The sequence below is a fragment of the Microtus pennsylvanicus genome, chromosome 3, assembly GCF_037038515.1.
Source record: "Microtus pennsylvanicus isolate mMicPen1 chromosome 3, mMicPen1.hap1, whole genome shotgun sequence".
Classification (NCBI taxonomy): Eukaryota; Metazoa; Chordata; class Mammalia; order Rodentia; family Cricetidae; genus Microtus; species Microtus pennsylvanicus.
Genome location: NC_134581.1, coordinates 27254630 through 27269084, shown reverse-complemented (window position 1 = coordinate 27269084; position 14455 = coordinate 27254630). Strand labels below are relative to the sequence as shown.

At 37.7% G+C, this 14455-nt stretch overlaps 1 protein-coding gene across 19 annotated transcripts in view; it reads left to right on the top strand.

The window, feature by feature from the left end:
- Positions 1-14455, top strand: part of Tfdp2 (transcription factor Dp-2) — a 118813-nt gene that overhangs the window by 50174 nt on the left and 54184 nt on the right. The window contains exon 1 of one of the 19 annotated variants that reach the window (XM_075964948.1): positions 2904-3055. The exons of 15 other annotated variants lie outside the window; for them this stretch is intronic. In XM_075964948.1, coding sequence (XP_075821063.1) covers positions 3025-3055 — 31 coding nt within the window. In that variant the 5' untranslated portion in view covers positions 2904-3024. Of the gene's footprint in view, positions 1-2903; positions 3056-3393; positions 3476-14455 lie in introns of those variants that run through there. 3 more of the 19 variants (XM_075964961.1, XM_075964959.1, XM_075964955.1) reach the window with 3 other exon arrangements.

Genomic DNA, 14455 nt, shown 5'->3' with positions numbered 1-14455 from the left:
TATCTAGAAATAATCATGTCTGTCATTATTAAATGCAGTTGGTCAGGTTGCTAGTTAACATAGCAATTTCCAATTCAGAGAAATCAGTATACAAACCTGGAAGAGAGATGTTTAGTGTTAATTTTTAATTTTTTAATTTTTTTGTTTGTGTTTTAGCTGCATGTGTCTGTGTACCATGTTTGCAGTGCCCACAGAGGCCAGAAGAAGGCATTAGTTTCCATGGAACTAGAGTTAAGAGATAGTCGTAAGCTGCCATGTGGGTGCTAGAAATCAAACCTAATTCCTCTAGAAGAGCCGTTCGTGATCTTAAACACCTGGCTGCCTCTGTAACCCCTAAGTAGAAGAAATTGTTTAGGAGGATACTTTAAAATTTTTAAAAATACATAGTGCGTGCATATGTGTGTGTGTTTGGAGGTTGGAAGACAACTTATGTGTAATTATTCAGCCACAGATAAGGCTGCACTTCTGGGTTCTGCGCCAGGTAATTTCATTATGGGAGTCAGTTTTCTCCTTCTATTGTTTGGATCCTGGGGATTCAACGCAGGCTTTGATGGCAGCTGCTGGCCCTCCAAAGATGCCTTTTATTATGACAGTGGAAGATCCTGTAAATTTCCCACACTGTCTGTCATACTCCTGTAAAGGAGTATAGAAGGTAATGATTATTATTTTGCCTGCTAAGAGAGACAAGGGAGTGCAGTAGGTTGAGTATTTGGGCTACTCTTACAGTTATTGTTAAAATATATTCAAGGTAAATTATATTTGAACTTGTAAACAGTGTTCAGTTTTGGGTAATGAGAGGAATGATTCATAGTTGAGAGGTATGGTGAGTAGATTTGAATCTCATCTTCTTTTACTTTGAAACTGTAAGGTGGATATGACCTCATCTACTTCCCAGATGTCCCAGTCTCTAGTGACACAATAAGCCCTTAGCTGATCTAACAGGTTATAGCTGTTTGTACCTACTTTATAAGATCTTCTACTATGATGATCAAGGGCAATGCAAAAGATGGGGAGTTGGAAACTATTTCCAGTAAGTGTGTGTGTGTGTGTGAGAGAGAGAGAGAGACAGAGACAGAGACAGAGACAGACAGACTCACACACCATGGAAGCCAGAAGGAGAAGGAAGGTGTCAGATCCCCTGGAGCTGGAGTTAATGAAATTGTGAGCAACCCAACATGCATGCTGGCAACTGAACTTGGAAACCAAACAACAGATCCTTTGGAAGTGCAGCAATTGCTCCTGTCACTGAGCCATCCTTCCAGTCCCCATTCATTGAGTTTTGTTTTTCTTCCTTTTTTATTTTTTTGTTTTTCAAGACAGGGTTTCTCTGTAGCTTTGAAACTTGTCCTGGAACTTGCTACCCTCCAACTCACAGAGATCCTCCTACCTCTACCTCCACCACTGCCTGGCGTCAGTTCATTGAATTTTAATAGAGTGCTCAAATACAGTAGATTCACCCACGTTGATACTTTAAGATGTTAGACTAAGAAAAGATTTGGGGTCTTGTAAGTTATATTTTCAATTTTTTTTTTTTTTTTTTTTTGGTTTTTTTCGAGACAGGATTTCTCTGTGGTTTTGGAGCCTGTCCTGGAACTAGCTCTTGTAGACCAGGCTGGTCTTGAATTCACAGAGATCCGCCTGCCTCTGCCTCCCGAGTGCTGGGATTAAAGGCATGCGCCACCACCGCCCGGCTCATATTTTCAATTTTAACATGTGCACAAACCAACTTAATTCATACCCCATACTAGAGCATTGTTAGTGCATATTTGTATGCATATTTTTGTAATATATGATAGCAAAGAAAAGTTTGACTAAGAAAAATCATCTGGTCTCTTTCAGTCACTATTGATTGGTATGTTGGGCAGGTACTCTTTAACATGCTGATATGATACTTAAAAAAACAAAGCACAAAATTCTTGCATTCCTGGAGCTATTGTCAGAAAATACATTAAAAACTCATTCCTATCATCCCAACACTTAAGAGGCTGTGGCAGCATTTCCACATGCTCTAGGCCAGCCTGGGCTACAAAATAGGAGCCTGTCCCAAACAATATATACAAGGTAAATTATATTTCAACTTTAATCATTATCTGTCTCTAGGTAGGGACAAGGAGCAAGCAAACTAACAAGAAACCTTGTTTCAAAGGGGAGATTTTTCCAGTGTAGGTGGTGCGTGACTAGAGGGGAAAAGTCACCTCAGTCATTGTTGATAGCGGTGCTCACAGAGAACTGGGAGAAACTAATAAGGCTGCTGGAGGCAGGGATTTTCCTTTGGCCTTTGTGTGTTGTTTTCAGTACTACTGTATCCCCAGGCTCCAAAATAGTACTTGACTATGATCAATATTCAGTAAATACATGTTGATGGAAGTGCTTGCTGTTTTAAACTTACTTAAAAATATATGCTTTAGTAAAATAATTTTTACATCTAGCCAGTTGGAAATTTTATTTCCATTGCTTTATTTGTAATGTTATTGCAGCAAAAGCATATGAATATTGATAGCTAATCTTATAGTTATCTAATATTGCAAAGAGTAGACTTGGACATGAACTTAAAAGGTCATCTTTTGTTAAATCTGTGTAGGAAAATGGAGAAATATATTAGGTATGTAATTTTAATTAATAATTTAAAAACTAGGACAACATAATTGGGTGCCCTCTTGAGAAAATGGAGAGAGGTATTTAACCCTAAATATAAAAGGGCTAACCCGAAAAGTTTAAGACTTCTATCTGTGGGAAAGTGGGAGGGAAAATAGAGCACAACTAAGCTGCTCTTTGTTGATATCAGAAACGGGCCTGTCATTCACTTTGGCGTTGAAGCATGGCCTATCTCAGGGGGCAGGACGAGGACTTTTTTTCCCCTCCCACAAGAGTTGGACAGTTTCTACAGGCTCAGAAGGCTCCGAGCAGTTTTTCAAGTTTCTCCTTTTTCTCGCTGAAATTCATGGTGCATTTGCTCTGCTTTCAAAATGCGTTAAGGTCTTCTGCTTTGTGACTGACTGCCTTGGAGCCAGCAGATAGTCGGACATGTATAATTCGCATTATGCAGGTCTTGTGAGTAAGTTAATTTTATTTTTTAAGCTACTTAAAATTCAAATGATATTTAGAAAAACAATAGCTTGGACTTAGGCATTTTATCACCTTCTACCTTTAAGCATTTTTTAAAAAAAAAATTTTAAAAAACATTTGTAATTTAGCAAGAAAACCAAGCTCCATGCAGAAAAACCGCTTTCTCAGCACCTGCGTTTTGAGTTTCTTTGGTTGTGTCTTTGTTACTTGGGCAGTTGCAGCACATCTGTTCAAGCCACTTGACCGGTTTTCTTGAGCATCTTTTTAGTTTTATTGAGAAGTATTTTAAATTGAGCTTGTCTGAGCTCGATTGCTTACGTCTGACACAGTCTCAAGTTTCCACTGAATGGTAACAAAGACTGTAGAGTGTTGTTGGTACTGCAGTGAGAGGCATGCTTCCTCAGACCAGGTAAGAGAGACCAGTTTGTTTCTCACAGCCTGGTGAGTTTTTACGGTGTTTGTATTTGTTAAGCAGCTGCCATGCTAAATAGAAAAGTAGCCAGGAACATGCTGATTTCAAGACGTCCTTGCTAGTTACAGATAGAAAAACTACAGAGCATGGGGGTAGGGGATGGGGGAGGGGTAGAGTTAGCCTAGTTTATCCTCAGCTATTTATATAAATTTATTAAAATGCAGAATAATTCTGGAATCTTTTTTCATTCAAAAGTTAAAGAAGCAGTTGAAGATAATAGTCATTTAAAAGGTACTTTGTGGTTATTCCTCGTGAAAGCAGTTCTAGTGGTAGTTTTTACTTTCATTTTTTCCAGTAAATAAGATTTGCCCCTATTAAATATTTTTCTGTTTATGAAAACTTTAAAATTTTAAGCAACAAAGTGTGCTTCCTCAGAATCTCTAGAAATCAACCTGCACATGAAAAAAAATCAGCCATTGTAGTTATTTTTCTCTTTTTTCCCCTAGTACAATTTTCTTTAAAGTATTTGTGCTTTGAAAATGTCAGCTGTATTCTAATGAAGCTCCAGCATTGTTTGCTCATAAAGGAGCCGGTGCATTCCACTGCTTGATGGTTTATTATGAGGCACAGTGTGAGAGTGGGTGGCACCATTTGGTGTCTGCCTCTTGGGGTAGTGACTGCCATTATGTTAGCTTTGGACTGGCAAAGAAAATATATCATGCAAGATGCTATACAGAATCTGGGTGCTGTGAAGAAAATCTTATCCCTAAACAATTCTTAGTGAGCCAGGAATGTGTAACAGCCTGATTGAGTTGATCATTTCAAGTATACCCTTGAAGTCTGCATTGTGGTTACAATTTATATTCAATGAAGCACATATCTTGTTGTTTTTTAATATCATTCTTCTTACTTTAATAAGAAGATAAATGTTTTTGTAAGCTATAATATTTTAATGGATATAGCAATGTTTTAAATAATGTACTTCAAATAAGTTTAAGGAAAAAAGTTTAAGGAACTTAGTATGGGTAGGGAGGGGGAGTTGGAGAGGGGCAGAGAGCCTTTCTTTCAGTTAGGAAAGCTCTGGTGAAAAAAAAAAGCAACAGATGTTTCTTCTGTTACAATTGAAGTTGTTTCATTCAAAATTCAACAGTAGCTGGAATGAGGAGAGAGGGGTCATAAATCTGACCTAAATGGTGAATAAATAAAACAGCCGTTTATCATCTATAATTTATTTAAAATTCACCCTTTATATTCAGGATTTGAGAATCAGCCTAACAAAAATGAGTATAAGTTTTTGTTAAAGAGGTTGTTTTAAAGAAACCTCAAAATTTGTATAATGAAAATAGAGAAAGTTAATTTAGTGCATTTAAGTTACACAGGAAATAGATCATTAGATTAGATATAACTCTTAAAACCCAAAGTCAAATAAAATAATAGGCAATGCTTAGTTGCAGAAGATTGTAATTGCATAATAGGTACAAAGGCTTAAAATGAAACAGGAAACATCAGTTGTCCCTGTTGATAGGTCATTTATATAAGAAGCATGAGACTTTCCAAAGACTTTCTGAATGAAAAATGCAGGAGAAATGTTTTGAGTGTAGTTGAAGTGAGAGTTGCAGTTTGTTTATGGGAAGAAAAATTATAAGCTGAGGTTGGTTGCTCATGAAAAAAGGGTGATGTTTATTTGCTGGAAAGAGCAGGAAGGAAAATAATATGCACGTAATGAAAGCAGTCATGTCCATTTTACAAGTTTTTTATTCATCAAATTCATTATAAGTAAAGTACAAATCTTCCCTTTCCTTTTATAAGTAATGCAGGGAGTTCTGTGCTCTTGTGTGATTCTCACACATTACAGCTGTCATTTTGGGGTGGAAGGAACTGTAGGGTCTTATGTAGCTCACTTTATTAGAACCTTTTTTGGGGGGATCAGGGTAAAAGGGCTCACTGCATAGCTCTGACTGGCATGAAACTCAGAGAAATCCACCTCCCTTTTACCTGCTCCTCCCCCCACCCCCCATATACTAGCTTTAAAGTTGTAAGCCATCATGCTGGGACTGGGTTAGAACTTTTGATCCTTCTGCTTCTGTTCCCCGAGTCACCACACCACTCCTGTCTAACTCTGAGGTCTTTTGGTTTTGTTAGTATGGTGATTGAACCTAGGCAAGCATGCTACCATTTAGCTACATCCTTTGCTTTTTGTAAAAGAAAAAGAAAAGAAAAATAAAAAGAAAAGAAATTATTATGATTGATGTGACAGATCATGAGGGCTGTAGCCCACAAGGGAGTCAGTTTTCTTCCCCCACTTTTACACGGGATCCTGGATCCTGAGGTTGAACTCAGGTCATCAGTCTTGAGGAACAAATACTTTACCCACTGAGCTCTGTATATCTTGGGCCCCGTATGCTTTTCTTAAAGTAAACCTTTTGCTTGTTTGATTTGGTTGGGTTTTTTATTTTTTTTGTTTGTTTGGTTGTTTGCTTTTTGAGGCATGGTCTCTATATAGCTTTTCCTGGAACTCATTTTGTAGACCACGGTGGTCTGCCTCTGCTTCCAGATTGCTGGTATTAAAGGTGTGTGCCACCTACACCAGAGTAACTTAGCCTTTGAAAACTTGTGCTAAGCTCCAGATCTTTTTAAAATTTTATATGTGTAGATGTTTTACCTGCACACATTTCTGTTCACCACTTGCCTTCCTGGTGCCTGTGCAGACTCTTAACATCTGAGGGCCCTCTCTGGCCCCAGCACCAGATCTTCTGTTAGGCATTTATTAGTTTCCATATCTTACTCTGTAAAGTTAGTAGTAATATTTAATAGCCAAAAAATTCTTCAGCTACATTTAAAATTTTGTGCATTAGACAAGTATACATTGTAGTTTCTAAATATTTAATTGATCTCGGGAAAATGAGAATGATTCCATTGTTCCTTGTTTGGCTAGGAACTGTAGGCTTCCTTGAAGGTTTCCTCAGATAAGGATGAAAGAGTTTAGAGACTTTTGAGGTTTATCAGATTGCTGCCTTAATTAAGATTAAGATTCTAAAATTGCCGGGCAGTGGTGGCACACACCTCTAATCCCAGCACTCGGGAGGCAGAGGCAGGCTGATCTCTGCGAGTTTGAGGCCAGCCTGGTCTACAAGAGCTAGTTCCAGGACAGACTCGAAAAAGCTGCGGAGAAACCCTGTCTTGAAAAACCAAAAAAAAAAAAAAAAAGAAAAAAATTCTTAAATTGATCTGCATACACTTTAAAGGAATAACAACAAATAGTCTTGACCAAATTTCAATGGAATAGACAACCTTTAAAAAAGTATAACCATAATAGCATTGTAGATTGCAGGTATCAGAAATGAGTGACATTTACTATTGTAAATGTACACAGGACACTGTATTATATAATATATATTATAATGAAGAAAACAGCAATACAGAAATCGCTGAGATTGTGACACTTCAAATTAAGACTTATAAACTAAGAAGTGAATTTTCTTAAGATAAATACCATAAAAGTAAATTTTTTTCTTTTTTTTAATTGATATTTATTGAGCTCTACATTTTTCTCTGCTCCCCTCTCTGCCTCTCCTCTCCCTGCTTCAACCCTCCCCCAATGTCCCCATGCTCCCAATTTACTCAGGAGATCTTGTCTTTTTATACTTTCTACTTCCCATGTAGATTAGATCTGTGTAAGTCTCTCTTAGTGTCCTCATTGTTGTCTAAGTTCTTTGGGATTGTGGTTTATAGGCTGGCTTTCTTTGCTTTATGTTTAAAAACCACAGATGAGTGAGTACATGTGATAATTGTCTTTCTTTGTCTGGGTTACCTCACTCAATAATGTTTTCTAGTTCCATCCATTTTTCTGCAAAATTCAAGCTGTCGTTATTTTTTTCGGCTATGTAGTACTTCATTGTGGAAATGTACCACATTTTTTTTAATCCATTCTTTGATCGAGGGGCATTTAGGTTGTTTCCAGGTTCTGGCTATGACAAACAAAGCTGCTATGAACATAGTTGAGCACATGTCTTTGTTGCACGATTGAACATCTTTTGGATATATACCTAAAAGTGATATTATTGGGTCTTGAGGAAGATTATTTCCTAATTTTCTGAGAAATCGCCACACTGACATCCAAAGGGTTTGTATCAGCTTGCAATGCAGAAGTGTTCCCTTTTCCCCACAACCTCTCCAGCATAAGTTGTCATCAGTGTTTTTGTCTTGGCCATTCTTACAGGTGTAAGATGGAATCTCAGAGTTGTTTTGATTTGCATTTCTCTGATGACTAAGGATGTTGAACATTTCCTTAAGTGTCTTTAAGCCATTTTAGATTCTTTTGTTGAGAGTTCTCTGTTTAGGTCTATACTCCATTTTTTTTTCTTGGATTATGTGATCTTTTGGTGTCCAATTTCCTGAGTTCTTTGTATATTTTGGAGATCAGACCTCTGTCTGATGTGGGGTTAGTGAAGATCTTTTCCCATTCTGAAGGCTGTCGTTTTGTCTTCTTGTCCTTTACTTTACAGAAGCTTTTCAGTTTCAGGAGGTCCCATTTACTAATTGTTTTTCTCAGTGTCTGTGCTGCTGGGGTTCTATTTAGGAAGTGGTTTCCTATGCCATGCGTTCAAGTGTTCCCACTTTCTCTTCTGTATGGTTCAGTGTGGCTGGCTTTATGTTGAGGTCTTTGATCCATTTGGACTTGAGTTTTGTGCATGGTGATAGATATGGGTTTATTTTCATTTTTCTACATGTTGATATCCAATTATGCCAGCACCACTTACTAAATATGCTTTCTTTTTTCCATTTGATATATTTTGCTTCTTTATCAAATATCAGGTGTTCGAAGATGTGTGGATTGATATCTGGGTCTTCTATTTGGTTCCATTGGTCCTCCTGTCTGTTCTTAAGCCAATACCAGGCTGTTTTCAGTACTGTAGCTCTGTGTAGTAGAGTTTGAAATCAGGGATTGTGATGCCTCCAGAAGTTCTTTTATTGCCTAGGAACAGGCTATCCTGGGTTTTTTGCTTTTCCAAATGAAGTTGAGTACCGTTCTTTCAAGATCTTTGAAGAATTTTTCTGGGATTTTGATGGGCCATAAAAGTAAATTATGCAGCTGGGCAGTGGTGGCGCACGCCTTTAATCCCAGCACTCGGGAGGCAGAGGCAGGCGGATCTCTGTGAGTTCGAGGCCAGCCTGGTCTACAAGAGCTAGTTCCCAGGACAGGAACCAAAAGCTACGGAGAAACCCTGTCTCGAAAAATCAAAAAAAAAAAGTAAATTATGCAATCATTTTATGTTCAACATATGTGTGGTAAGTAGACGTATACATGCCACCATATATATGATATTCAGAGAAACTTATGGAATCATTTCTTTCCTTCTACCTTTATGTGGATTCCTGAGATTGAATTCAACTTGTTATGCTTGTGTGGCAAATGTTTTTACATGCCATTTAACTGGCCTGCCTATCTGTCTGTCTGTCTGTCTGTCTGTCTGTCTATCTATCTATCTAATCTATGTGTGTATATCCTATATCTAAATATACAGGGAATATCTATATATCCTGTATAAGAACCAATTTTTATTATATACAGAATTATACTCTATCATTTACTTGTAAAACAGGCTATTTTGTTGTTGAGGCTGTCCTCATTATATCGCTAAATATAACCTTGAACATCTAATACTACTGCTTTTTTTGTGTGTGTGTTGAGATGACAGGCATGTGCCACCACTCTGTTTTATGTGGTTCTGGATAGGAACCCTGGATTTCATGCATACTAAACAAGCACTGTACAGCATTTTGTTTATTGAGACATGGGTTTCCTCTGTAGCCTAGGCTGACTCTGGGCTCACTATATAGCCCAAAGATAATTTTATTATATATATACATATACATGCTCTCTAAATCTAGTAGCCTAGATTGACCTTAGACTTACTATATATTTGAAGATGACCTTGAACTACTGATTTTCTGTCTCTTCCAGGTGCTGGAAGTCTACTACATTCAGTTTATAAATAGGTTTTCCTTTATTGAGACAAGGTCTCAATAAATAGCCTTGTCTGGCCTAATATATATGTAATCCTGGCTGGCTTTGATTTGTTACAGTCCTCCTGTTATTGACCTCCAGAGTACTGGGATTATAGACATAAGCTATCATACCTTCAGTTCCAATAAGCTCTACCACAGTTACTATACTGTTCAAAGCATGGATGATAGAAGGCTTTAGGAACATGGTGTACTTATAGATTTGTCCTCATTGTGAACTCTTCATCTTAAAACTAAGGTTTTAGCTGAGCAGTGGTGGCGCACGCCTTTAATCCCAGCACTCGGGAGGCAGAGGCAGGCGGATCTCTGTGAGATCGAGGCCAGCCCGGTCTACAAGAACTAGTTCCAGGACATGCTCCAGAGCTATGGAGAAACCCTGTCTCGAAAAAACAAACAAACAGACAAACAAACTAAGGTCTTAGGGAAGTCAGTCTTACCTATTATTTTTCCTCAAACTAAGAAATGTAGTTATAAAAGACTTACGTCAGTATGCCCAGAGAGTAATTGATGTAGTTATTCTCACTGCTTTACATATGTATGTACAACTTGGAATAATTGATGACTACCTATGAACTTCTTATCTCTGGGGTAGGGTTAAGAGGGAAAATTTACCTGCTGCTTATATTTTTTATGGAAAGAAGCCTTTTACATTGTGAATACTATACTTCGAGTAACTCTTTTTAATGCATCCATGGAACTGTGTGTGCACAATCTTGTCAATTGTTCCCTTCCACCATGCTGGTCTTAAACTCCCTATAATCCTCCTGCCTCAATTTCACAATTACTGGGATTACAGGTATGTGCTGCCATGCTGGTAAGGATCTAGGACCTTATTGTATAGTAACAGTGTTTTCTACCATGTTCCAGGCTACAGATTATCAAGTAAACATGTAAACTAACAGCACATAACTTTGGTTTTAGTAAATTACTTATTTGTAATGAATATCTGGCAGATTTGAGGTGATATAAAACCCACTGACTTGAAATACTTACCATATAGAAAACAAGAACTTTTTTCTTAGAGTTTTATTAGTATATATTAATTATACATAGTGAGTTTCATTATAACATTTTTATACATAATGTATCTTGATCATGGTCACCCCCCTTACTTGCCCTTGTTTCCTACTGCTACTTCTAATTTCCTTCCTCTTCCCAGCTGGCCTGCCTTCTACTCCTTCCCCTCTCTATTTTTTGTGTGTGACCCAATAGGTTTCATTAGGGTTTCACAGAAGCATATGTGAGAGTTTGTTTACAGGCACATGTGCACCTTACAAAGTGACTGTATTACTGAGAAAAAAAAATAATGTTTTTCTGTTACCAGCCATTAACTGTGTATAAATACTCAGGGAAGGATGAGGGAGTTAGAACTACAGAAAAGATTTTAAAGGCGCACACCTTTAATCCCAGCACTGGGGGGGGGGGGCAGAGGCAGGAGGATCTCTGTGAGTTCAAGGCCAGCCTGTTCTACAAGAGCTAGTTCCAGGACAGGCTCCAAAGCCACAGAGAAACCCTGTCTCAAAAAACAAAAACAACAACAAAAGATTTTTTTGTAAACAGGTGCTTTGTCTACACTCCAGCCACGGAGATAGAAATTTTAATGAAAGTACTCAACTTAGGTTGGCCTGGAACTTGCTGTATCCTTAAGGCTGCCTCAGCCTTCTACATGCTATAGTTAAGAGTTGCACTATGTGAATGTGATACCCCAGAATGCTTTTTAATAGATAGATGGGTTTTTTTTTCCCTCTTAGAATTTTAAATTGAATTTAGGGCCTTGTGTATCTTGTCAAACACTCCAAACATTGAGATGCACCCCAGCCTTCTTTTTCACTTAAGGGAAAAATAAAAAGATGTTTTTGAGCTGAATTTGGTGGTACATGCCTTTAATCCCAGCACTTGGTAGGCAGAAACGTGTGGAGTCCATGACTAGCCTGGTTCCAGGACTACATATAGAGAAACCCTGTCTCAAACAAAACACACAAAAATGTGTTTTTAAGCATTTGTTTGTCTTGTATGTTTCTGTATGTACATATGCATACTATTGCATATATGTGAGGGTTAGAGAAAAATATGTTTTCCAGGGATCAAAATCAGGTTGGCAGGCTTGGCAACAGGCATTTCAATTCTCTGAACTATCTTGCTGACCTCTCTTACTTTTTGAGGAAGGGTCTCATTAAGTGCTCATGCAGGTCTGGAATTTTCAATCCTGTACACTCAGCTTTTCTAGTAGCCGAGATTTCAGGCCTTTCTTGTCAGAAATAGGTGTGAATAAAGTTTTTAGTACACAATAATCTTTTGATATTGATATGTAACCGTAAGATTTCTTGCTTTTTGTAGTCTTCTAAAAATACAGGACTTTCAGAAAGGCTCAGAGTGTAAAGATGTGGACCATAAGTCTGATGACCTAAGATTTGTACTCCAGAACCCATGTGGTGGAAGGAAACAACTACAAGTGGTCCTCTGATCTCCATGTTTATGCCACTAATAAATAGTTAAATAAACAAATAAATGTATGTAAAGTGATGCCTGGCTGTGTTGGCACATTTGTTTAATCCCAGCACTCGGGAGGTAGAGACAGGTGGATCTCTGAATTCAACGCCAGCCTGGTCAACAAAGGAAATTCCTGGACAACCAGATCTGTTACACAAAGAAACCCTCTCTTTAAAAACCAAACAAACAAACAAAAAAGGAAGTGTTATGTAAGAAGCTTCAGTGATAATTCCTAAAGTGGATATTCTTGTCAAATGAGAACATGAATAACTTGAAGCAAAGTTTGAGTGATGTACTTAGTATGATGTTATGGCTTATAGTGATCCCCTTTTTTATTTTCTAAGGAAAAGAACTGCCATGTGTTCTCTTTGAACTCATGTCTTAAAGTTATATAATCTTCAGAGCCCAACTTTTTAATTTAAGATCTATTTGTAATCATTGTTAACTTTTTATAAATAACAGAAAAATATCTTACTTGAGTATAAATTAGAATGATTTGTTACTGCAGTATGAATGCCATCTGAGAGGAATTTATAAGCTTCATGAGAACTATTTCCAATTAAGTACTATTTATTTTTACAGTCATGGATTCTGACCTTTGTGGTCACACCCAGCCACCTCCATCTACTGCAACCACTCAATGGCTGCTCGTCTGAGATAAAATATGCTGCTTTCTGCACATTCTCTATGAGGCTTATGAAGAAAGCTTACTTAACTATCTGTTGGGTATGCCAGTGGTGGTGACAGAACTAAAATTAGTGGTTAAAAATGGAATAAATATTAAGATAATTAGAACACATACAACAAGATTACAGAAATGAGTTACCAAGCACTTTCTCTTTTATAAAGGTAAATTCAATGTGTAGAGATATTTAACTTGAACTATTTTCTTAATCAGAAATGGCACAGAGAAGAGAGTACAGTCATAAAGGAGTTCTTCCCAATTGTGCCTGATTACAAGAATCAGTCGAAGCAATTTTAAAAACATGAATTTCTATTTGGATTTTGATTCATTATATGTCCAGTGGACCCCTGAAATGTATTTGTTGTTGTTTGGTTTTTCAAGACAGGGTTTCTCTGTAGCCCTAGCTGTCTTGAAATTCGAAATTCACTCTGTAGACCAGGCTGGCCTTGAACTAACTCACAGAGGTGTGCCTGCCTCTGAGTGCTAGGGATTAAAGGTGTGCATCACCACCACTGCCCGGCTGTTTGTTTTTGTTTTTCTGAAATGAATTTTGAATGACAGCTTTACCCTGCCTCTCCTCTTCATAGTGTAACCAGACACACTGGGAAGGATGGTTATTTGTTTGGTTTTGTTTGGTTTTCAAAACAGGGTTTCTCTGTATTTTTGGTGCCTGTCCTGGAACTAGTTCTTGTAGACCAGGCTGGCATCTAATTTACAGAGATCCGCCGGCCTCTGCCTCCTGAGTGCTGGGATTAAAGGTGTGTGCCACCACCTCCTGGTTGGGAAGGATGGTTGTAAAGAATTGGATACAGGAGGGTTTCTGGGAGGTTGAGGTACATTGTACCAAGAAAAAATAAACTACAAAATTGTTCCAGAAAAGACTAAACTACAAAATGATATCCTGTCTCAAAGAAATATAAAACAAATAGCAAAAACTGCCGTTGGAAAAATACTCACTTGCAAGCATAACAGAATAAAGAGGTCCTACCAATAAGTGACTAACAACTAATAGAAAGACAGGAATAATTCTTTTTTTTTTTCTTTTTCTTTTTGGTTTTTCGAGACAGGGTTTCTCTGTAGCTTCGGAGCTTGTCCTGGAACTACCTCTTGTAGACCGGGCTGGTCTTGAACTCACAGAGCTCCTCCTGCCTATGCCTCCTGAGTGCTGGGATTAAAGTTGTGCGCCACCACCACCTGGCAACAGGAATAATTCTTAGGAAGAACAATTACGTAGCTTTTATTTTGTTGGTTAGTTTGAATTCACTCTATAGGTGATGATGGCCATGAACTCCCCTAATTTTGTTCCTCCACTTGTTGAGTGCCAAGATTACAGTCATGCACTATCAGGGTCAGCCTTTTAATGACATAGCTTTAAACTTTTTAATGTTTATCATATATGTGTATGGAGACACACACACACACAAACACACACGGTATACATGAAGTTAGGATAATTTGCAAGAATCTGTTTTCTTCATGGGATAGAACTTGGCTGGTCAGGCTTGGCTGTAGGCACTGTTACTTGCTAAATCATCTTACGGGTTCATCCTTTGTATTATATTAAAGTTTCCTTTGTATTATGTTAAAGTTTTTATTTATTTAACAAAAAAAATCTTAATTTGTAGACATTTTTACCTGAAATTCACTATGTAGCAAATGCTGGTGTTAAAATTGTATCAGTTCTCCCACCTTAGCTCTCTAGTGCCTAAACTTCTATGCCCAGCCTCCTTTGTAGTTTTCCTTTGTTGTTATACATAATGAGTTATTTTTATTTA